The sequence below is a fragment of the Coenobita brevimanus genome, chromosome 53, assembly GCF_032717465.1.
Source record: "Coenobita brevimanus isolate Jiangsu-jjx chromosome 53, ASM3271746v2, whole genome shotgun sequence".
Lineage (NCBI taxonomy): Eukaryota > Metazoa > Arthropoda > Malacostraca > Decapoda > Coenobitidae > Coenobita > Coenobita brevimanus.
In genome coordinates, this window is record NC_137006.1 from 30,442,600 (window position 1) to 30,468,690 (window position 26,091).

Here is a 26,091-nt window from a genome sequence, read left to right on the forward strand (position 1 = left end):
GCACCTGTCTCTGGCTCCCTCTTGTCCTCCCCACTCCTCCCACCATCACCATAAGCAGTCAGCAGCCCACTCTGAGGGCGAGCCCCGTGCATTAGCCAATGAGGCAGTAGTTTTGGATGTCTTTCTCTTGTTTCCAAAGCAGAATGAGTACGGTAGAACTGTATGGATGATTTACTATGAGGGTTCAGTGAGACACTGGACCTTATGGCCAGTGGCCCACCCTTCATGGCTGCCTGTGAGAGTGCAGAAAGGACGTATGTATCGTCGTCCTCGCCCATGCATTCCCCATATCCTTCATTTGCGAACATTGGCTGTCTGTGGTCGGGTTGATTGTCCTCTCAGTGGATTTTTTTCCTATATTCAGCGGTTATGGGCTGACTCTTATTCATCAACAACATCAAGTGTTCCTTCTACACGGTCAAGGAAACTTGGGTGGAATCCTAGTATCTGGAGAAGGAATGTGAAAAAAAAAAAAAGTAAACGTTGACTGGGCTACGTGAGTGATGGGCCTAGAGGGCATGTGCCTACTCAAGATATCGTCCCAGATTGTAAGTGTGGTTGTATGGGTAAGCTTGGTCGTGATGCATTTCAGTTACTTCTCAGCGAGTTTTGCAAAAACGATGATGTCAGGCAGAATTATTACATAAGATGTGTTAAGAATGTTCCATGTGCCCTACGTAGAGGTTGTGGAAAAAGGCCCGTAGAGCCCAAACGCTTTATGTATAATGTGAGGCTGAATGACGAAGAATGTAAAATAATTTATATGCTTATGCATTTCTCTCTCTCTCTTCATGGGCTGAAGCAGAAGAGGATCCACAGTGTAATGAACAAAGTGAGGGCAGCTGGGATGGTGGAGAGAAACCGCAGGGGTTCTAATAAGCCATCGTTCAAGGTGTCTGATGAATGCCGCGGAATAGCGAGGGGACACAATGCCTCTGTCCCAGCGACGTCCAGCCACTACATTAAGGACAAAAGCCCTCATCGAAAGTACCTTGCAGGCCATCTTAGCATTAACATGATTTATTCTTTCTACTGGCTTAATGAAAAGCATCTTGTTGAACACTCTGTTTCACTCTCTTATTACAGGGTTATTTTTGTAAGTATGAGGGGTGCGGAAAAAACTGTTCATAGACTGAATCCTGACAGAGACATTACCCAAATTCTGGAAGTGATAATACGGAGTGACATGTATAATTATCGAGCTAAAGTAGCACAAGAGTGGCTGCGGCAGGCCAAGATGAGAGTGATGGTGTTCGAAATGAACAAAATTGGAGCAATGAAAGTGGAGATATAAACATCCAAACTTTTAGGTGTTCCTCTCAAAACTGTGTTTTGCACATGCGCAGCACTAGGTCCTCATATGCCCGTAAGGGAAAATTGGTCATTGGTGGAAAATAGATTCATAAGGGAAAAAATATCCATGGGTAAGATATAGGTCCATGAAGAATATTGATCAATGGGGGGGGCAGATCTCGGGCGGGGGGGGGGGAATAGGTGGGTGGGAGGTTACCTCAATGGGGTGTAGCTAGAGACGGGTTTCTATTTTGATGTCTGCGTTAGAGTGTGTAATGTTCATAGACATGAGCTACTTAGTGAATTATCTTTTCACTGCAATCAACCAGTGTTATCACGTTCACACTAACACCGCAGACAATGAAATACATGTAGCAACTGACCTGATAAGCCACAAGCGAAGACGATGTTCCGGTGGCGAGGGTGGCGGTCCAACACGAACTCCTCATCAGGGGTGCACTGAGGGACGGGGACAGAGAACATAAAGGTTCAGTTTCACTTATTAGCGTAATGCATTACACATTAAGTTGCAGATACTACGGGATTATTCAACTTTTTGATCACACAGTTCTTAAATTCTGTGGTACACAATATTTTGAAAAATAATGCACAGATTCTCGAGAATGCATCACTTGATTTGGACAGTCATTAATAATCATCTCTCTATTAATCGTAATAACTAAACAATACTTATATTCACATATCTGCAGTAAGAATCAGCCGCCTACTCACAGGCCCTTCTGGCAACAGTAATTTGTATCTACACGCTTTCTGTACACACAGCCTATTCCAAAATGCCGTAACTGTATCAAAATTTTATTTGTTCTCTACAAATAACCAGTGTATTACATCTCCAGGGTCACTTGGACACTGGTAATAGTCTTAATTCAGTGTTACTAGAATCCTGAAAATAGATTATATAACAATACAGCTCTCTCTCTTGTCCATTATATATTCAGTATATATATATATATATATATATATATATATATATATATATATATATATATATATATATATATATCCCCTGGAGGTAGAGTTTTTTTCTAAAGAATACTTCCCCAGTATCCCTGCTTGTTGTATGAGGCGATTAAATGGGTGGGCGGAGGGTTAGTGCCCCTCTCCGGAAAACAACTAACTAAAAAGACGAACAAGAAGCCTCGGACAAGGGCTAACCAAAAGTTGACGACCAAGGACCGGACAAAGGACTCTTATATCACTCTGCTTGCACGATCTTGCGTTGGCGCATACACGCATAGAATCGCCCACATTTGTATTCCAACTTTCAATCTTACCCAGACAATCCTTGAGCAAACTGATCCATACTCTCTTATGTTCTTCTTCCATCTTTTACTCACAACAATACACACTCCTTCTTTTCCACTCTCATTCTCGCCCACTCCTGCACACACACACACACACACACACACACATATATATATATATATATATATATATATATATATATATATATATATATATATATATATATATATATATTGTTACGGAATAAAGATAATGTACACTTTAAGTGAGAATACTAAAAATCACTACTGTCCCGTAAAGTTCCAGGTTCAAAACAAAAGAGTTAGGTAAAATTACAAGTTAAAGATTAATGCTCAAACTAACAACAAAACATTCAGGACTCATAAGGATAATGTAATGGCAACAAACAGGTTAAATATATAGTTAACTGCAATAGCCTCTATTAACACGAAATTAGCATGAGTAAATTTATCTAAGTCAGCCCTGATAAAATGAAATACCAGATAATACTCAGTGAATGCAACATATATTTTTACAGATACAAAATATTATTAATAAGGGCTGACACCCAAAACACATGAATCACAAAAACCTTACTAGGCCTAAGAATTAACACCTTATGCTACACAGTACAAGAAATAATGCAATAACAGTTATACTCAAATTACACAGCTGCTAGATGGTTGGAGACTTCCTGAGCACTCACAATAATAACAACTGTACAGGGGAGGACAGAGATGTGAACAAAATGAGGAGTAGATCTAAGTGGCAATAATGCAGAGACTGAGCTCATTATATAGGGGCCGGCAGAGCTTGATACAACTTGTAAGAAGGACGCGCAAATGAAGCCAGAGGGGACAAAGAGTTGACACTCCTGCTCTGAACAACAGAAAGAACGACTTACTCTACTGTAAGGGAGGACGGGGGGAGTGAGGTAGAACACGCTCGTGATCAAACATGCAGCATACTGTACGTTAGAATTACACAAAGGATGATGAAATCATAGGCTATGTAACACCTCCCCACAAAGAAAAAAGAAATTTACAAAGGAAATTTCTTATTACTCTAAAACAATCTGTCTAAAGTCTAGATAAGCAATCTGCAATAACATTTTCTTTCCCCTTGACATGTTGTATGTCTAATGAATACTCCTGAAGAAGTAGACTCCATCTTGTCAATCTCTGATTTTTATCTTTAAACTTACTAAGGAATTTCAGTGGGTTATGATCGGTATAAATGACTATGGGGTCAAAACCAGAACACAAATAAAATGAAAAATGCTGTAAACCCAAAATCAAGGCCAAAAGCTCTTTCTCAATAGTTGAGTAGTTCTTTTGAGGTGGAGTGAATTTCTTACTGTAATAAGATACAGGATGTTCAATACCCTGATCATCCTCTTGCAGCAAAACAGCCCCAGCTCCTGTATCACTTGCATCAATAGCCATCTTAAAAGGCTTAGCAAAATTTGGAGTAGCGAGCACTGGCTGACTTAATAGGATAGCTTTAAGTTTGCTGAAAGAGGATTCACAGTTATCGGTCCAGACAAATTTAACTCCCTTTTTCAGTAGGTCTGTAAGTGGTGATACAAGAATTGAAAAGTTAAGAACAAATCTCCTGTAATAACCTACCATTCCCAAAAATCTTTGTAGCTCTTTCCTACTTTTAGGTCTGGGAAGATCACTTATAACCTGAACCTTAGCTGCTGGTGGTGCAACATGTCCATCACCAATTACATACCCAAGGTACTGAACTTTAGCTTGACCAGACTCACACTTTGATAAATTAGCTACAAGATTAGCCTGAACCAAACGCTCAAGAAATTTACTGACATGGCATAGGTGATCTTTCCAGTTGTCACTGAAGATTAATACATCATCAATATAAACAACACACCCTGCCAAACCCTCTGTTACAACATTCATGAGCTTCTGAAATGTGGCTGGTGCATTCTTCATTCCATATGGCATTACAGAACATGCAAAAGTCTTTCCTAGTGTTACAAAACATGAGATCACCCTAGCACGTTCAGTCATAGGTACTTGCCAGAATCCCTTTAACAAATCAAACTTACTTATGTACCTAGCCTTTCCAATCTTGTCTATGCAATCTTCCACGCGAAGGAGAGGGTAAGTGTCTGTTTTGGTTATCTGATTAACACGTCTGTAGTCGATGCAAAGCCGCTGTGACCCACCTGGCTTAGGGACTAGAGTGACAGGAGAACTCCACTAGCTCTGACAGGGCTCAATCATCTTGTGGTCCAACAGGTAGCCATGCTTCTTCTGGATGAGAGGAACTTACTGGGTTCACACGGTAAGGAGGCAGTTTAATTGGCTTTGCGTCTCCAACATCGACATCGGATTATTTTCGTCCCGCCTGTGATATAACTTTAGCATGTTGATGTGACAAAGTTGCTTGTTCTTTCTACGATCTGGTGTGGCGATGACATAGTTGACATCACTGAGTTTCTTCTCCACGAAATAAGGACCACTAAACTTGGCTTGAAGAGGTTGCCCATGCACTGGTAGCAGACTCAAAACCTGATCTCCTGGCTGAAAGTGGCATAACCTGGACTTCTTATCATACCAAGTCTTCATCTTCTCCTGAGCAGCTCCTAAATTCTCTCTCGCCAGCTGTAAAGCAGTGGACAGCCGTTCTTTGAACTTCATCACATACTCCAGCAGGTTGACGTCATCTTCCCGACAGCCAGCATTCCTTGAGTAGCTTAAGGGGTCCTCTTACTTCATGGCCAAACAGTAGTTCAAAAGGTGAGAAGCCCAGTGATTCATTTGGAGATTCTCTTGCGGCAAATACAACGAATGGAAGACCTTTATCCCAGTCTTTCTGATGTTCCAAACAGTATTTCTTGAGCATCGATTTGAGTGTTTGGTGATATCTCTCCAACGCTCCTTGGGTCTGGGGATGGTAAGCTGAAGACGTGATCTGGGTGATGCCCAACTCTTTCAGAGACTGCTTGAAAACATTTGACATGAAATTACTTCCCCGGTCTGACTGTACCTCCTTGGGCAGACCAAACTTTGTGAAGAACCCTAGCATTTCCTTAACCACGTTCTTTGCTGAGCTCTTTCTAAGTGGAATGGCTTCTGGATAACGAGTAGCCATATCAATCAGGGTCAACACATAAGAAAATCCTGAAGAAGTCTTAGGAAGAAGGCCCACAATATCCACCAACACACGGGTGAAAGGCGCCTCAAAAGGAGGAATGGGAACTAGAGGTGCAACCTTTTCGGTCTGATTACACTTCCCCACAACTTGACAGGTGTGACAAGACTTACAATACCAGGAATCATTTCCAAGTAAGAAAGTTACACCTGACATTGGGAGTGTCTCAACCAACCCAACCATTAGAGCCTAGAACACTGGTCAGCATAAGGGATTGGCAAGCACCTGTATCACGATATATTTTAACTGATCTCCTGTCATTACTGTCCAGAGGACTGACAAAACCATCAGACAGGAAATTAGCACATGAACTCTTGAGAGTGTCACCCATGTTACTGCTCAAAAGAGGAGCTTCATCATGAGAATTTAATTTACCCCTCAAAGCAGGTTCAGTTAACTCAGTGAAAGAATTCTGGGAACTCTCAAGGGTGGACACTAGACCAATTGACTGAATATTTAAAGACTCCTTTTTGTTCACATCACGCTGTCTCCTGAAACATTTCTCCGTAGTATGACCAAGCTTACTACAATAAGTACATTTACTTTTCTGAAATCTAGAGGTGAAGCTGGTATTTACTTCTTGAGAAACATCATCTTTATTCTCTTTCCTGTTACCTGTACTCTGAGTAGAGGCAACGTACTTACTCTCTGCTTTCCTTTTTTCTTTAGAATATCTCTTGCGAGTGAGAACATATTCATCAGCTAAAACTGCAGCAACAGACAAATTATCTATTCTTTTCTCATCAAGATATAGGCTTACATCTTTATTAATACACCTTTTGAAGTCCTCCAGCAAAATCAGCTGCTTAAATTTACCAAAATCGGAATCCACATTCCTAGAATTTAACCACTGCTCTAACAGATCTTCTTTGATTTTTGCATACTCAACATGGGATTGCTTATCTTGCTTATAAGTTGTCCTAAATTTTACTCTATAGGCTTCAGGAACAAGCTCATAGGCCTTAAGAATCAAGCTCTTGACTACATCATAATTATCAGATTGATCCTGAGGCAAAGATGCATAAGTTACTTGAGCTTTACCGGTGAGAACAGTTTGAAGGAGTACTGGCCAATACTTTTTGGGCCAATTAAAACCTGTAGCTACCCTCTCAAACAACTGAAAATACTTTGTTAAATCAGATTCATTAAAAGGAGGGACAAGTTTAACATTTTTAGCCACATCAAAATCATCAGAGCTAGATGATCCAGTTCCACCTTGTTTCATGCGATACTCATGGTCTGCCTGAATCCTAGCAAGTTCAACTTGTGCCTGAAACTCAGCCTCCTGAATACGAGCCTGAGCCTCCGCCTCCTTAGCCTGAGACTCAGCCTTCTTAGCACGAGCCTCCTGCAGGGCTAGCAGTAACTTTGCTATTTCAATCTGCGTTTGCTTATTTGGAGGAGTTACATTAAACAAGCTTTTATTAATCATGCCAACAATTTGATCTTTAGAATGATGAGAGTGAACTGCAATTCCCAATTGTTGAGCAACAAGCTTAAGTTCATTCTTTGTTCTGTTTTCTACATCACACACTGTGTGCACATTTGACAAAAAATCTTTGGCTTCATCAAGCGTAGTAATAGTAGACATCATGAATAAATCACAGTCACAAAATATCAAGCAATATCCTTATGATAATATCCTGAATATCCTGATAAGAGGTCGTCAAATTTATGTTAAGGAATAGAGAAAGATAATGTACACTTTAAGTGAGAATACTAAAAATCACTACTGCCCCGTAAAGTTCCAGGTTCAAAACAAAAGAGTTAGGTAAAATTACAAGTTAAAGTTTAATGCTCAAACTAACAACAAAACATTCAGGACTCATAAGGATAATGTAATGGCAACAAACAGGTTAAATATATAGTTAACTGCAATAGCCTCTATTAACACGAAATTAGCATGAGTAAATTTATCTAAGTCAGCCCTGATAAAATGAAATACCAGATAATACTCAGTGAATGCAAGATATATTATTACAGATACAAAATATTATTAATAAGGGCTGACACCCAAAACACATGAATCACAAAAACCTTACTAGGCCTAAGAATTAACACCTTACGCTACACAGTACAAGAAAAAATGCAATAACAGTTATACTCAAATTACACAGCTGCTAGATGGTTGGAGACTTCCTGAGCACTCACAATAATAACAACTGTACAGGGGAGGACAGAGATGTGAACAAAATGAGGAGTAGATCTAAGTGGCAATAATGCAGAGACTGAGCTCATTATATAGGGGCCGGCAGAGCTTGATACAACTTGTAAGAAGGACGTGCAAATGAAGCCAGAGGGGACAAAGAGTTGACACTCCTGCTCTGAACAACAGAAAGAACGGCTTACTCTACTATAAGGGAGGATGGGGGGAGTGAGGTAGAACACGCTCGTGATCAAACATGCAGCATACTGTACGTTAGAATTACACAAAGGATGATGAAATCATAGGCTATGTAACAATATATATATATATATATATATATATATATATATCCATCTCTATCTACCTATCTATCTATCTATCTATCAATATCTATATCTGTATCTATCTATGTCTATGTATATATATATATATATATATATATATATATATATATATATATCATCATCATTAGCCGTTGAGTGTCCAGTGCAGGACCGGTCTATCCCGACCGCAGTGGGGCCAATACAGCCTATGTATCTCTACCAAGTGGCTTAGACTGTCTGATAGAGATTGTGTGTAGGGTGAGAAGTGCTTGTAAGTGTGACTGTAATGTTGGAGTGGCTTTGGCTGTCTGTGTAGTCTATGAACCAAGTGTAATCGGCCCATGCAAGCCGAATAGGTGCAAGCATATTTTGTAGCATGCAACACTGGTTCAACCACCATTATGTCCGCTCAAGCAGTACGTGGTCAGAAGAACACTCCCAATATTTCTTACCTTGGCGGGGGAGCGAAATCTAGTTCTCCCATGTACAAAAATGCACACTCTCCCACTGTACCACAGAGACTCCATATATATATACAGATAGATAGATAGATAGATAGATAGAGGGATAGATAGATAGATTTAGATAGATAGATAGGTAGATAGATAGAAAGATAGGTAGTTACCGGTAGATGGATAGATAGATACGTAGAGGTGTGTGTATGTACACACACACACACACACACACACACACACACACACACATATATATATATATATATATGTGTGTGTGTGTGTGTGTGTGTGTGTGTGTGTGTGTGGTATGTCAGAGCGCCCATCATCCACTCACTCAATGTAGATGTGCCATATGATCTCTTCACTGAGTAACAAGCCAAATGGTTTCTTGTATCCAGGAAACCATTTACTACACTGGGTGGTAACCATATAACCGGAGTTTCTGGCATGGTTAAGTGTCCCCAGATTCCCCTAACCAAAATTACTTAATCACGGCAGTTATTTCAGGGAGCCTCGAAGGGCCAAATACCTGCCCAGGGCCCCAACCAAATGGGCAGACTCGTGTGGCCATGTGGAATGTGTGAGGTGTGAATGAGGAGAGCAAGAGGGTGGAAGTGGTTAATGTGTTCAAGATTGCAAGATATGCTGTGATTGCATTGTGTGAAACGAAGATGAAAGGATGTGAAGTGGAGGAGTGGGAGGGTGTGAAATGTGTAAGATCGGGTATGAATGGGCGAGAAAGATGCAAGGAAGGAGTTGCTTTGTTGATGAATGAGGTGTGGCAGAGTGGAATGAGAGACTGCAAATGTGTCAGCTCGAGATGTATGTATGTCAAGTTCAAGTCTGAGAAGGTGAAAGTGGCAGTGATTGTAGCATATGCACCATGTGAGGACAGGAGTGAGAGAGAGAAAGACAGGTTTTGGGATGAGCTGGGTGAAGTAGTAGGAGAAATGCCCAGGAGCTATAAAGTGATTGTGATGAGGGACATGAATGGAAGAGTAGGCACTGGTCCTGAGGATGACATAATGGGTTGCTGTGAAGTACCAGGAGAAAATGATAATGGGAAGAGACTAAAGGATATGTGTCAGGAGAGGAGGTTGTGCATTTGAAACTCGTACTTCAAACACAAAGATGTACATAAATATACATGGTATAGAGGGAACGAGGATCGTGTTGAAAGAAGCCTGACTGATTATGTGCTCATAGAGAGGTCGATGATGGGAATGGTTGCTGATACGAGGGCTATGAGAGGACGATGTGGAGGTCTGTCAGATCATATGATTGTGGTATGCAAGATCAAGCTGAAAGGAGTGAGGTGGATCAGGAGAGAGAGAAGCAGTCAGGGAGAAAGACTGAAAATTGAAAAGCTGATGATCAAAGAAATGGCAGATGAATACAGGACCAAAGTAGAGGACGAGTTAGAATTATTGAATTGGAATAAAATAGATCTGGACAGACTGTGGAATGCATATAGGGATTGCTTAGTTAGGAATGCTAAAGCAGTATGTGGTGTGGCAAGAGTAACAACAAAGAAGAAAGGTACGGCATGGTGGGATGAGGAGGTAAAGAGAGCGGTGTAGGAAAAGAGGAAGAAGTGGCTAAAGTGGTTAAGGGATAGGGGTTCAGTTGAAATAAGAACTGAATATGTTGAGAGCAAGAAGCACGTAAAGAGACTAGTGAAGAGGAAAAAGAAGGAGATAAATGAGGATCTAGGAAGAAAAATGAATCCGAACTACTCTGAAAATAGAAAGTTATTCTGGAAAGAGGTGCGGAAATGTAGAAGTGAAAGCGGTAAGAAATGGGATGGTGTGAAGGATCCAGGTGGTAGATTATTAACCCATGGAGATGAAGTAAGGACCAGATGGAAAGAATATTTTGAAAGCCTGATGAATGGGGATAGAGAGAGCAGAGAAGCTGTAAACATGATTGGTTTTGGGGGTGTGCAGAGAAGGAATGCAGTGCCAGGAGACGTGACACTCGCACAGGTGAAGAGTGCTGTGAAACGGCTGAAAAATAGGAAAGCAGCTGAGGTTGATGAGGTGTATGCAGAGATGCTTAAATGTAGTAGAGAGAATGGAATGAAGTGCTTGTTGGAGATATGTAAGAAGGCATGGATGCGTGAAACTGTGCCTGCAGAGTGGAAAAAGGCTGTGATTGTACCCCTGTACAAAAATAAAGGTGAACGAAGTGAGTGCAAGAATTATCGTGGCATAAACTTACTGAGTGTGTTAGGGAAGGTATATGGAAGAATTGTTATAGAAAAAGTAAGAGAGATATTAGAAGTCCTAGTGAGTGATGAACAGGGTGGCATTAGGAGTGGCAGAGGATGTGTGGACCAAATATTTGCAGTGAGACAGATAGTAGAGAAAGCTTATGAGGACCATAAGGTGTTTATGGCATTCATGGATCTGGAAAAACCATATGATAAAGTGGACAGAGAAGGATTGTGGAAAGTTTTGCACATGTACGGTGTAGAGGGTAAGCTGTTAGGTGCCGTCAAGAGTGTTTATGATGGTAGTGAAGCATTTGTCAGGGTTAATGGGCACCTAAGTGCATGGTTCACAATCAGTGTGGGTGTGCTACAAGGTTGTGTGATGTCCCCATGGTTGTTCAATGTATATATGGATGGGGTGATAAGAGAAGTGAAAACACGAGTAATGGAGAGAGGGATGGCATTGGTAATGAATGGTGATGGATGGAATATCTCAAATTGTTGTATGCTGATGATGCAGTACTGCTTGCAAATACCGGACAAGAACTTGGTAGGCTAGTGGAGAGTATTGCTGATGTCTGTAAGCGTCGTTCCTTGAAAGTAAATGTGGAAAAGAGTAAAGTGATGGTTATTGAGAGAGAAGGTGACTCCCAGTGCGATGTAACAGTGAATGGAGAGAGACTAGAATCGGTGAGAGAGTTCAAATACCTGGGTACAGTGATAGAAAAGAGAGGAAAATGTGCAAAAGAAGTTGAAAGTAGAGTGACACAAGGAATAAAAGTAGCTGGTGCAATGAAGGCCTTGATAAGGAACAGAGGCTTGAGTGTTGCAGCTGCACGAGGCTTACATGAAGGAGTGTTAGTGTCAACTTTAACATATGGATGTGAGACTATGGTGTGGCATGAACATGAAAAGTCAAGAGTAAGTGCAGTGAAGATGTGACTGCTGAGGAATGTATGTGGAGTACAGAGGTTGGGTAGGATACGAAATAATGTGATTCGTGAAACATGCGGAGTGAGGAAGTCGGTGGACACCAGAATTGAAGAGAGCTTTCTGAGATGATATGGTCATGTGGAAAGAATGGATAACAATAGAGTTGTGAAGAAAGTATATCTGAGCGAAATCCAAGGAGGGAGGAGGCGAGGTAGGCTAAGGAGAAGGTGGAGAGCTATGGTGGATGAATGTGTGAGGAAGAGAGGTTTGGAAGTCGGTGAGGCTAGGGAACTGACAGGAGATCCAGCTGGCTGGATGAATTTTGTGAGGAGATGTGCATGATCACGGATTTTTGGTACCCTTTTTTAACGTGGCAGCGTCTGTATTGACTCTGTCGGATACGATATGTGAAGCTACAGAACGTGGTGAATGTTTCTGGCGTATCCTATAGGGCCAGGATTCCGGGGGCTTGAATGATGAGTGAATGGAAGTGTGGCCCTTTGGACTGGGCAATTTTGGGCTGTCTGGACGTTGCTGCTCCTCACCCTGCTCTTGGGTGGGAAAGGAGGTCCGGATGATGATGATGATGATATATATATATATCTATATATATATATATATGTATATATATATATATATATATATATATATATATATATATATGTATATATATATATATATATATATATATATATATATATATATATACATGTATATGTATAGATATAGATATAACGATATAACTAAAAACATAGATAGATAGATATAGATACTGACATAGAGAGATAAATAGATACGGAGTCTCTGTGGTACAGTGGTAAAGTGTGCGTTTTCGTACACTGAAGAACGAGGGTTCTCGCCCCTCCAGGGTAATAAACTTTGGGAGCGTTCTTTAGGCAACGTACTGCATTGGCGGACACAAGGGGTGCTGTGGTTGAACCAGTATCGCATACTATAAAGTATGCTTGCACCCAGTCGGCTTTCACAGGCCGAGTACACTTGGTTCACAGACTACACACACATACAAAGCCAACACTACAGTTACACTTACAAGCACTGCTCACCCTACATAATATCTCTACCAGACAGCCTAAGCCACTTGGTAGAGATACATTGGCTGTATCGTCCCAACATCGGTCGGGATAGGCCGGTCCTGCAGTGGACTCGCAAACGCCTGATTAGACGAGATACATAGATAAACAGACAGACAGAAAAAATAGATATATAGACAAATAGATAGATATAAATAGATACAGATAGATAGACAGATGGATGGATAAAGGGATAAATAAATACATACACCGGTATCCATATATATATATATATATATATATATATATATATATATATATATATATATATATATATATATATATATATATATATATATATATTCTAGGAGGAAGGAACCAAAGGCCAGGAGCCCGCAAACTGTTTCTTCCCAGAAAAAGTCAGTAACAATTCAAGAGAGAGCCATATTCAAGGTCTGATCATTTCGAGATGCCTGGACAGACTGCGTTTGACAGACTGGAGATCATAGGGAACTGGAAATACAGACAGAGGCAGACAGTTCTAGAGTTGACCTGTTACATAAATGTAGGACTTGAAGTAACGGTTAACTATTGTATTAGAGAGTTGGACAGAAAAGTGTTGAGAGTTTGTTGCTAGACGGGCACTACACACCCATTGTAGAGGTGGAGCAATGCATGCCGACAGTCAGAGGAACAGTGACCATTGAAGTAGCGATAGAGAAGAGATAAACATGCAACAGTGCGGCGAAGAGACAGAGGTTGAAGGGAGCCATTAAGAGGAGGAGAGTTAATGATTCGAAACGCCTTTGACTCCACCCTATTGAGAAGAGCTGTATGTGGGGAGCCTCCCCGCACATGAGAGTTGTACTCTAAACAGGAGCGAATAAAACCCGTGTATAAAGTCAACAACTGTGCAGGGGTAAAGAAGGTACGGAGTAGGCTTAGCACACCTAATCTCTTAGAAGCAAATTTTACAAGAGATGAAATATGATCATTCCAAGATAAGTCCCGAGCAAACGAAATCCCAAGCATGTTCAAGGATGCTGCAGGATTGAGCTGGATATTATTATACATTAGTGGGTATTTCTGTGAAGATTGTGTCGGGTTGAAAGGTGTAAGAACTGAGTCTTTGATGGATTAAAAACAGCAAGATTATTTTTACCCCAGTCAGAGATACGAGCTAAATCAGACATTAGGTGTGCCATAGCCTCATCCCTTGTTTGCTGAAGTAACTGCTGAGATGGACGTTGCAGGAACCGAATGGAAAGGTGAAGCGTGAAGTCGTCAGCGTACAAGTGGATAGGGTTAGATGTACTGCTTAGAATGTCATTGATGAATTAAAAGGAAAGGAGTTGGTGATAGGACAGAGCCCTGAGGAACAGCACTGTTGATACATCTAGGAGAAGAACAATGGCCCTCTACAACAGCGCCTATAGAGTGACCAGAAAGGAATGACCCTCCCAAAGTTTATTACCCTTGCGGACCATGAACCCTTGTTCTTCAGTGTACGACAATGCACACTTTACCACCAAAGGAGCTCCATATATATATATATATATATATATATATATATATATAAATATATATATATATATAATCCTCTGTGGTACAGTGGTAAAGTGTGCGTGTTCGTACACTGAAAAACTAAGGTTCGTGGCCCGCCAAGGTAATAAACTTTGGGAGCGATTTTCTGCCCACGTACTGCATCGGCTGACACAAAGGGTGCTGTGGTTGAACCAGTGTCGCATACTATAAAGTATGCTTGCATCCAATGGGCTTGCGGGCCGATTACACTTGGTACACAGAATACACACACATCCAAAGCCACTCCAACACTACAATTACACTTACAAGCACTTCTCACCTGACATACAATCTCTACTAGACAGCCTAAGCCACTTGGTAGAGATACATTGGCTGTATCGTCCCCACCTCGGTAGGGATAGGCAGGTCCTGCAGTGGACACTCAAACGGCTGATGAGATGAGAGATGAGATGAGATATTTACATACGTATCTGCAGTATCAATCTGTCTATCTGTTTATCCATCTCTCTCTCTCTCTCTCTCTCTCTCTCTCTCTCTCTCGATATAGATATACTGTATAAGATATAATGTACTATATATATATATATATATATATATATATATATATATATATATATATATATATATATATATATACATATTCATATACATAGATAGATAGATAGATAGACAGATTGATAGATATGCTATATTATATACTGTATATATGTATGTATAGATAGATAAATACATACATACATACAAATATTGTATATATATATATATATATATATATATATATGTGTGTGTGTGTGTGTGTGTGTGTGCATATGGTACGAGAAATGACGAAAATGAAAGGGTACGTGAGTTTGGGAAGGCAACCAACATGATTGAGCGCAACACGAATATTAAGAAAAGAGACAGTAGGATGATTTAATATGTGTGTGGGGGAAATAGTAGCCAGACTGACTGTTTCCTGTTCATGATGGCTGACAATAGGTTTTTGAGGGATTTTTAAGTTATAGGGAACGAAAATTGTGCAACAACACAAATTAGTGATAATGTGATTTAGTGGTGAAGAGGAGTGGGTGGCGAAGAGAACCTATGCACCTAGGAGGAAAATACTGAAGTTGAAAAACCAAGCAGTAACGGATCCCTTCTACAGCGAGATGATTAGGGTGGTGGCTGAACAGGAGGCTCTTGAAAGAAGTGTTACTGATTCAGTGTGTGGGTGGACAAGATGCCCCCCAAGGCATGAGGTAACATGGTTGTGGGTTGAGGGTGTAGAAGATGCAGTTATAGGGAAAAGAAGTCATTTCTGGGAATGGTAAATGGTCGATAACAACGAGGAATACTTGGCCGCCAAGCGTAGGGCTAGGAAAGAGTTATACATCGCAAACTCTGAACCTAGGAGACTTTTCCTGGATAACCTATAGTTTTTAAAGAAGAATATGACCTTTAAGGCGGCAAATCAGATGAAGAGGGAAATCAGGGATATCAGGGGGCCGGATACCCAAAAGGTTTAACGGTGCCTTTTGTGCCAAAGGCGCCATTATACATTGCCTTTTCGTGAAAGGCGCATACTCAAAACGTCGGCTGGTCGCGGCCATGTTGGAAAACATGGCTCGTTAGCGCCTAATGGGACCGGCAGGGTCGGGGGAGCCCTAGCGATCAAAAGGCGCCTTTCCTGGACAACAACAACAAGTCGTGGACGATGTGTGTGGTGCTCCTCGCTCGTATTTAAATGAATTACTGTCTCATTACCTTATCTGGAGTGGAATGGTTTGCGTCAAAAGTAGTTACTGGGTAGCAAGATATCATATTCTAGCAATAATGACGTAACTGGGGAATATGTGTGGTACGAAGTATGTGGATGCAGTCAACTCGGCGGCAGAGGCACATACTGTTTAATGCTATTTCTTCAATACATTTAGCCATAATTCATGCCACCAACGTGTGTCTAATGTTACAGTTGTTTGCTTAGTGCATGTAGGTATATATATTCAGCAGTGTATTAACAAATCAGTGTGATTTCTTTTGGATCAGACACTCCTAGCGTAAGCCTAACCCACCAGCTTCAGCTAGAGTATTGCAGTACTTTAGTTTATAGTATTTGGATATATTCAGTTTTCACCCTAATAGTTACTGGTCTGACGTAAGTAAGGTTGCCTATTTGCAGGTAAATTTTATATTCCAGGGAAAGTGTGGAAAATGTAATTTTATGAAAATCCTATTCATTTTGTGAAATGGATTTTAACTTTGGTTGGGTTGATCATGATTATACTAGTATAAATGAAGGTTGTAGTTAGGTGAGGTTAAATTTCAATATTTAAGTAGGGTTAGGTTAGGTTAGGTAATGTTAATTATAGGTTTGATGTGTATAGGTTTGTTTAATAAAAGTTATGGTAAGTTGCACAAAGAATAATCTAAATTAATCTGATCTAATCCAACCTAGCAATATTTAATCAAACCTGACCTGACTTTAAATGAAATCTAACCAAAATCATCCTGGTCTAAACATCCTTTTCACATACTGACTGGTGATTTTACAAAATGACTATTTTCACAGATTTCCTGTAACATTATAGGCTATAACCTACTGTTTTTTGTTGCTGTGGTTGCTAAGTGAGTACTGTGAAGTATGTGGTTAGGAATGAAGATTATGGCAGTCTAACTTTGGCTTGGCTAGCACGTTTTTTTTTTTTTTTTTTTTTTTTTTCCATTGCCATATAGTCCTTGTGGGTTTGGTGCTAGTTCTTATTACTTACTTACTTACCTTTCCCTCATGAGCATTAAACCAAATCCTCATTGTGTTAAGAATATGGCACCTAACCTGGAGGTGCAAAGACCCACTACAGTAACATGCAACAGTGGAAAATCCACCCACGACGGGTTTCCCCATAATTACGCTTTGAATACGCTAGGTTAAATTTGGGTGGCCAAGGTTATGACAGGTTAAGCCAGTTTAGGATATTGGTAGGTTATATTAAGGTTTGTTCAAAACTACAAATTTATCCCCTCAGATTTCCTCCTGTTATACCAACTGAACTCAACCTAAACTAACTAAACCTAATTATTTTAAATCAAGTATGACAGGAAAGATATAGCTTTATGGGAATGCTGTGCATGTCTTGAGTCATATCTGCTTTTGTAGTTAGGCCTATACGCTACAAGACACAAAATCAAGGAAAATTTGGCTTGAAACTGAAATGCAGTAATGCTGGTGTGTCTCTCATCTTTTACCTAATTTCTCTTCCTGGGATAGCAGCTGCTGTTCCACCAGTAGGTATAGGAAATGAAATAGCAACCACTTTTCTTGCTTAGAGAAGAGGAATACTGGCCAGACAAATACTTTGTTATTTATAATTGTTTCAGGGGATTTTTATTAACCAGTGATTTCATGAAATCCCTAGGGAATTCATGAAATGAGTTAAAATTAGTTTGGCCCAATTAGGGTTGGGATAATTTAGGCTGCGGTTACGTTAGGCTAGGATAAAGAAGGCTAAGTTTAGGTTAGTTAGGCTAACTTTGGTTGTGGTTAGGTTAGGATGGGATAATCGAGGTTAAGGTTAGTCAGGTAAGGTTAGGTTAAATTTAATATAGAAAGATGCTAAGTTGTTAATTGTTCATCTAAATTAACCTAACCAAACTAACCTAGCCTTACCAAAACTTTACCTACATTGTCCAAGCCTAACCTAACCGCAGTCTAAATTAACCTAACCTTTATTAACCCATCCTAATTTAAACTAATTTCACGAATTCCTAAGGGATTTCATAAAATCACAGGTTACATAAAGTCCCTGTTATATATATATATATATATATATATATATATATATATATATATATATATATATATAATGTGTACACTAAATATTTAAGGAAGGCGTAAGCAACGTTGGGTCTGGTTAGTACTTGGATGGGTGACCGCCTGGGAACACCAGATGCTGTTGGCATCCCTACGTGTCAGGTGGGGTTGGTGGAGGATTAGTGCCCCTCCCTGTTAAACAGTTAACTCTAAGCCTTTGACCACCCCGTTTGGGATACATGGTGTCTGGCAATGGATGGATGGTTAATGAAGGTACTATAATTATACACGTGAATAGACCGTATCTTTATTTTGCGCAGTGAGTTATATGTCCCTCATGAAACTTTGAAGTTGGTGCGATTGAATCCCATCTTATGTTTATTCACCATTCCCACAAAATATCACTACGAAAACGAATGTCGGGACTACTGCGCTGCACCCTCACTTCATGTTTTGTTTACGTTCGTCAGCCGAGAGGAAATGCTGCTTTGAGATTGGCAGACACTTCCTAAGGGTATTTTTATAAAGCTGCTGTGATTGGCTGGGGTATCAAACGGCGCATTCTGGGGGAAAGTTGCCTTTCCACGGAAAGGCACACCAACGGCTCCTTTAAAAATGTTTGAGTATGGGAGTCGGGTGTGTCCCCAACGGCGCCTTTGACCTGCCGTACAAGAAGGCGCCGTTCATCAACTGGCGCCATGACAAAAGGCTCGTTTTGAGTATCCGGCCCCAGGTGAGCAATGCGTAAAGAATGTTGAAGGAAAGGTAGTGATGAAAAGTGAGGATAAAAAAGATTATGTAGCATTATAACCGGTAGCTGAATGCGAAGTTTGGCTGGAACAGTGATAGTTTGGAGTCGGAAGATCCAGTGTTTGGCCCATGGCCTTGGATTATTTCTGCTACTGTGAACAAGGCAATAGGCATGATGTTGGTGGGTAAGGCGACAGGTGTGTCTGGGTTGAGAAATTCTGAATGCCTCAGGTGATATAGGAGAGGGGTTAGTTACTGATTTGATATATATGATTATATATAAGTGTGTTGTCCCAGATGATGGGCTGAAGAGTATAACTGTAAATAAGTACAAAGGGAAAGATGATCCCCTGGAAAGAGGAAATTATAGAGACATAAAACTTTTGCAACAGATAATGAATGTAATGGAGAGAATTCTAGAAGGTATGACTAGGGAAAGGGTTAATACTGATGAGATGCAGTTTGGATTTATGCCAGGCAAGGAACCAATGATGCAATATTCATTGTTCGACAGTTTTTGGAAAAATATGTAAGAAAGGAAAGAGATACGTACATTGTTTTTGCTAATTTGGAGAAGGTTTTTGACAAGAGTCCCTTGGGAGGTGGTGATGTGGGCAATGAGAAAGCGTGGGATCGAGGAGGTGCTGGTCAGAATGGTCATGGCTATACATATGTGGGAGTTCGCACCCATGTGAGAGTGAATGGAGATATGAGTGATGAGTTTTCCGTGAATGCTGGTGGACATCATGGGTCAGTCTTAAGCCCCTTGTTGTTTATCATGGTGCTTGACGCCCTCTCAATGGATTCCCGTGGAAGATGTTGTGTGCCAATGATTTTGTGCTGATTGCAGAGAATGAAAAGGATGTGGAGGAAAGATATAGTAAGTGGACAATTGGTATGAGGTACTAGGGCTTGAGAGTAAATGCAGATAAAACAATGGTTATGGTATCTAGGGTTGGTGGCGTACTGTCAAAGAGAAAGTGGTCATGTGCGGTCTGTCACAAGGGTGTGGGAAATAATTCCATTTTGTGCAGTGTTTATGAAAAGTAGGTCCATAAGAGATACCGTGGTATTTGAGGTAGACTGCGAGATAATGCTGATTTCATGTGCGCGGTGTGCCAGGGACAGCATGTGAAGAATGTTAGGAGTGAAAGGATTGATCTTGCTGGTGAGTCTCTCGAGTGTATGCAAGAGTTTAGTTACTTGGGAGACATGTTATGAGCTGAAGGTGGGGCTGGAAATACCTCTGTGGCTTGAGAGAGGAGTCGTTGGAAAAAGTTCAGGGAGCTGTTGCCTCTCTGGACATTGAGAGGGCTTTCCCTCCGTGCTAAGGGATCCTTGTATGCAGCATGTGTTAGGAGTGTAATGCTTTATGGTAGTGAGACATGAACATTAAAGGAAAAGACATTCACATACAGAAATATCAAAGTACAGAAATGACAATGAAAGGTGGATGTGCAGTGCGCCTTTGAATGTGAGGCCAGGAGGGGCTAGGTTTGCAGTGGAAGATGTACGAGGAAGGACGAGAGTGGAATGTACTGGTGTGGTGATGAGGAGAGATTGACTGAGATGGTTTGGGTATGTGAAGAGTATGGAGGAATACAGTTGGGTGCAGAAAGTTAGAAGTATTAAAGTGTGGGATAGAGCTGTGAGAGACAGATTGAAAAAGACCTAGGGAGAGGTCACAGGGTGTGACCTCAAGGATAAGAAACTGAATAGGGAGGCTGCCAGAGATCGAACAGCATGGAAAGCCGCCATTAGGTGACCAAGGCCGAAGCATGCAAGCATGTTAGAGCCTTTATAAACTAACTGAAACGAAACAAAGCTACATACACACATACGTACATACATCATCATGATCATCATTAGCCGTTGAGATCCACTGCAGGACCGGCCTATCCCTACCGAAGCAGGGACGATACAGCCAATGTATCTCTACCCAGTGGCTTAGGCTGTCTGGTAGAGACTGTACAGTATGTAGGATGAGATGTGCTTGTGAATGTGATTGTAGTGTTGTAGTGGCTTTGGATGTGTGTATAGTCTGTGAACCAAGTGTAATCGGCCCGCCTTAAGCCGACTGGGTGCAAGCATACTAGTATGCGACACTAGTTCAACCATAGCACCCCTTGTGTCCGCCAAAGTAGCAAGTGGCTTAGTGAATGCTTCCCAAAGTTTTTGCAACTCCGCCGGGAGGAGAACCCGCGCTTACCAGCGTGCGAAAAGTACACTACCACTGTACCACAGAGGCTCCACTCACACACACACACACACACACACACACACACACACATATATATATATATATATATATATATACAGGGTGTAATGTGACGTATGATAAAAACTTACACCAATGATGTATCATGTAATTCTGAGTATATTTTGCTCTATGAACATAATACTCTCATTGATCCCAGTTCAGGACCCAGCATTCGGCTGTGTAAGTGTAAAAGTTTTGTGGCTTGCATGTGCCATCGGGTGAGAGCTTCGCAGGGCGACGGGAAACGAGTATTATTAGCTTATACCGAACTGTACATGAAGATTCCATATCCTATCGGTACAAACGAGTTTTAAGAAGAAACTTTACGTAGCCTATTGATTCTTTGACATCAATTCATGCATTCCTGCAATTCTTTTTCACAAATCCACTGTAATTAAGGATTAAATTCAAATTTTATGGCTTGCAAGGGAGTAGGGAGGGAGGAAAGGCTCGTGTGTTGTTGCAAGTTGTGTAATCTTTGGTTTGTAGGGTATTACTACCAGCATTATCATAACACCCCCAGCTCATTCAATAAAAAAACGTTTTTATAAAGAGAGATTAGCTTCACTTTAAGTCAGGATGAATATTATTTTTTTTTATATAATTTTTCTGCTGCAAGTAAACGTGGCGCATTGGGTATCTCCACCTGTTTTCCTCTCTGCAGTACTGGCATTACCATCGCAAAATCCATAAAAATAGACGATATCTGAATATTCTTCATTGCTGTACGTATGTGGCATGCTGTGTCATGAACAAGTGAAGCTGAACCCAGTGAACAGCTGAACGTGGAGAACAGTATTTGAAGTGTGTGCCTCACATGCAAATTTTCCCGTTCAAATGACACAGTGGACGCAGGGTTGCCAAGTCCTCATCATCACTGTTGTTAATTTAGTCCTGAAAACTTGCTGGAATGTCGCTAGGTAGTAAACATTGCAAAACATTGCTAGAAAATACGATTAAATCTCTAGAATATCACTTAAAAATGGCAAAACTATCCAGAATGTAGCTTGATATCATGTTATCAGATGTTAAATAGTGCCGCTAGGTAGAAGCAAAAAAAAAAAAAAAAAAAGGTCTAGCTGCAAAGTCGTTACATTGGCAATCCTGTGTCACTGTTCTCACGTCAACATCATATGAGAGAAATGGTGCCACGTTTACTTGCAGCAGAAAAATTGTAAAAAATAATAATATTACTCCTGACTTGAAGTGATGCTAGTCACTCATTAGAATAATGTTTTTTCACTGAATGACCTGGGGGTGTTATGATAATGCTGGTAGTAATAGCCCACAAAACCAAACATTACACAACTGGCAACAACACACGAGCCTCTCCTCCCTCCCTACTCCCATGCAAGCTATAAAATTTTAATTTAATCCTTAATTACAGTCGATTTATGCAAAAGAATTGCAGGAATGCATGACTTGACATTAAAGAATCAATAGACTACGAAAATGTTCTTAAAACTCATTTGTACTGATAGGATATGGAATCTTCATGTACAGTTCGGTATAAGCTAATAATACTTGTTTCCTGTCGCCCTGCAAAGCTCTCACCCAATGGCACATGCAAGCCACAAAATTTTAACACTGAAACAGTCAAGTACTGAACTGGGGTCGCAGAGAGAACATGTTTATAAAACAAAATATCCCAAAAAATTACATGATAGAACATTGGTAAGTTTTTATCATACATTGCATTACACACTGTATATATATATATATATATATATATATATATATATATATATATATATATATATATATATATATATATATATATATATATATATATATATATATATATATATATATATATATATATATATATATATATATATATATATATATATATATATATATATATATATATATATATATATATATATATCATAATCCCTTTATTATCCAGATGCCCAATAACCAGACACCCCGCTACCCGGACATTTTGGGCCCAGGCCGTCGGAACTCAAAAATGGCCCCCAAAAATTTAAAAAAAAAAATCTTTTTTTACCCGTAATTTGAACTTGGCATGCGGCGCCGAACTACTCTCTTTACCTGTGGCCCCTTCCTACCTCCCCTCCCCAGTTATTGCCTAACTACCATCCTGACTAGGTGTTCATCATAATGGATGCCACACATGCTCGTTTTTGTGAATAAATAGTGAATAACTGCAATACCTTGCCACTAGACCACATGAGACTTTACAGTGTTGTGCAGTGTTAAGAAATTAGAATTTAGGGTGCAAAAGATTAAGTGCAGAGTGCAAACTGGCGGTTGAAACTGGAGTGGCACAATTAAGAACAGAATGTGCAGTGTTAATCGATTATAACTCAGAGTGCAAAGAATTAAGTGTAGGACAACACTGGATTACTGTACGTGCTTCAAGAGTGTTTTCACCCTTGCCAGAGCCCTAGAAAGGGCAGGTTAATCTTCGTAACGGCCATTGACGTGCTGTAAGTACCCTGTACACTGCTAAATATTATCCATACTCACTTCTAATTCCTCATTCTCTGTTTCCTTTTCATTTATTTCATGCTTTATGTCCCTTATTAATTAAGGTCTTAAATAGGTGCTATGCATGTCCAGTAGGGAGTTATTTAGGTGGGTTTCAAAGTTAGGCTGGGTTAGGGTCTATAAGTACCAGTTCAGGAGGCAGGGTTCCAGTACCACCCAGACAAACCTACTTTCCGGACATGCCTTTGGCTGTATTACATTGGATATTGGGGAGATTACTGTGTATATATATATATATATATATATATATATATATATATACAATAGGGGTTTTTTTCAAGAATACTCCCCCAGTATCCCTGCTTGTCGTAAAAGGCGACTAAAAGGGTTGGCGGAGGGTTAGTGCTCCTCCCTGGAAAACAACTAACTAAAAAAAACATACAATAAGCCTCGGACAAGGACTGACCAAACGATGACGACCAAGGACCGGACAAAGGACATGGTTATCGAAACGTGGAATGTAAGAGGAGCGAATGATGAGGTGAAAGAGAGAGAGATTGTCCAGGTGCTTGAGGGTGCGAAAGTGGATGTATCTGGAATAACTGAAACAAAATGGAGAGGAGAAAGTGTGAGAGAATGGGAGTATGGATGGGGTATATGTGCAGGAGTAGGTGAGAATGAGAGGGCAAAGGAAGGAGTATGTATAGTTGTGAGTAAAAGATGGAAGAAGAGCCTAAGACAGTATGGATCAGTTGAGTCAAGGATTGTGTGGGTAAAGTTGAAAGTTGGAATACAAATGTGGGCGATTGTGTGTGTGTATGCACCAACGCAAGATCGTGCTAGAAGAGCGAGAGAAGAGTTCTGGACAAATGTAGAAGTGTGCATGGAAAAGTTTGGAAGGAATGAGAGAGTGTTTTTGACTGGTGATATGAATGGTAAAGTTGGGAATGTGAAGGTGGATGGAATAGTTGGTGAGTGGGGTGTGTCTGCTGTAATAGATGAGAATGGGAGTACGTTAGTGGACATTTGTGCTGGGAGGGGGTTGGTGATAGCCAATACCCTCTTCAGGCATAAAATGATCCACAGGTATACATGGCAAGTGATGAGAAGGGTGGGTTGTGAACTGAATGAAAGGAAGGCAATGATTGATTATGAGTGTGTGGATGAAAGGATGCGAAGATGTGTAATGGATGCAAGAGCTCATTGAGGTTGGGGGAGTGGACTTTCTGACCACTACTTGGTGGTGGTCAGAATTAGAATTCAAGTAAGATGGAAGAAGAGAAGAAGGGAAAGATGAGAGGAAGGAGTAGTTGCAAGGAGAGTGGAAAGGTTACAAGAGGATGAGAAAAAGGCAGAGTATAAGAGAGAAGTGGAGGAACGATTGGGCAAATATGAATTGGAGCAGATGGGAGACGTGGAAGGTGCGTGTAGGATTTTTACAGAAGAAATATGCACAGCACATGATGTGGTGTGTGGAAGGAAGAGAAGACGGAGGGGGGGGTGCAAGGAACAGCGCGGTGGACTGAAGAGGTGAGACAGGCTGTGGCACAAAAGAAGAATGCATACAATGAATGGATGAGAAATAGGGACGTGGAAGAAGTTCAGAGGCAGATGAGAGAGTTATATGTAGAAAGAAAGAGAGATGTGAAAAGATTAGTAAGAGAGAGTAAGAAGAGAGTGGATGAGGAATTTGGAAGGAATTTGAGTGTAAAGTGGAGGGACTGTACGAAAATGTTCTGGAAAGAGGTGAAAAGAGTAAGACAGGGTGGAAGTGAAGTTAGCAGGGGAGTGAAGGATAAAAATGGTAGATTACTAGTGGAAAAGGGAGAAACAGTGAGCAGATGGAGAGAACACTTTAAGGAATTATTGAACATAGAGGATGGAAGCAATGCGAGTATAAGTGGCTGGGGAATGGCTGGGAGAAGAAGGGAGGTGAGAAGACAGGAAGAAATCAGTAGGATAAAAGTTGTGGAAGCAATGAAGAAAGATAAATCAGGGAAAGCCCCAGGAATTGATGAAGTGTGTGGTGAAATGCTGAACCATGGGGGAGAGATAGTAGTAGAATGGATGTGGAAGATGTGCAGATTGGCCTGGGAGGAAGGTAGAGTCCCGGAGGATTGGAAGTCAGCTATAATTATTCCCTTGTACAAAGGAAAAGGGGAAAAAGTAGTGTGTGGTAATCATAGGGGCATTTGTCTTCTTAGTATAATAGGAAAAGTGTATGGTAGGATACTTATTGACAGAGTTAGAGAAAGAACAGAGAAATTAGTTGGAGAAGAACAGGGAGGCTTTAGGAAGGGAAGAGGTTGTGTAGATCAGATATTCATTCTTAAATCTTTAGTGGAAAAGTTTCTAGAGAAGGGAAAGAAGTTGTATGCGACTTTCATGGATTTGGAGAAAGCATATGACAGGGAGGATAGACAAGGATTGTGGAAAGTGTTAAGAATATATGGAGT

At 40.5% G+C, this 26,091-nt stretch overlaps 1 protein-coding gene across 1 annotated transcript in view; it reads right to left on the bottom strand.

Annotated features, from left to right (window-relative positions):
* LOC145400787 (peroxisomal sarcosine oxidase-like) overlaps positions 1 to 26,091 on the bottom strand; it is a 194,865-nt gene that overhangs the window by 50,580 nt on the left and 118,194 nt on the right. The window contains exon 11 of the mRNA XM_080273224.1: positions 1,677 to 1,752. Within this exon, the coding sequence (XP_080129350.1) occupies positions 1,677 to 1,752 (76 nt within the window). The remainder of the gene's footprint in view (positions 1 to 1,676; positions 1,753 to 26,091) is intronic.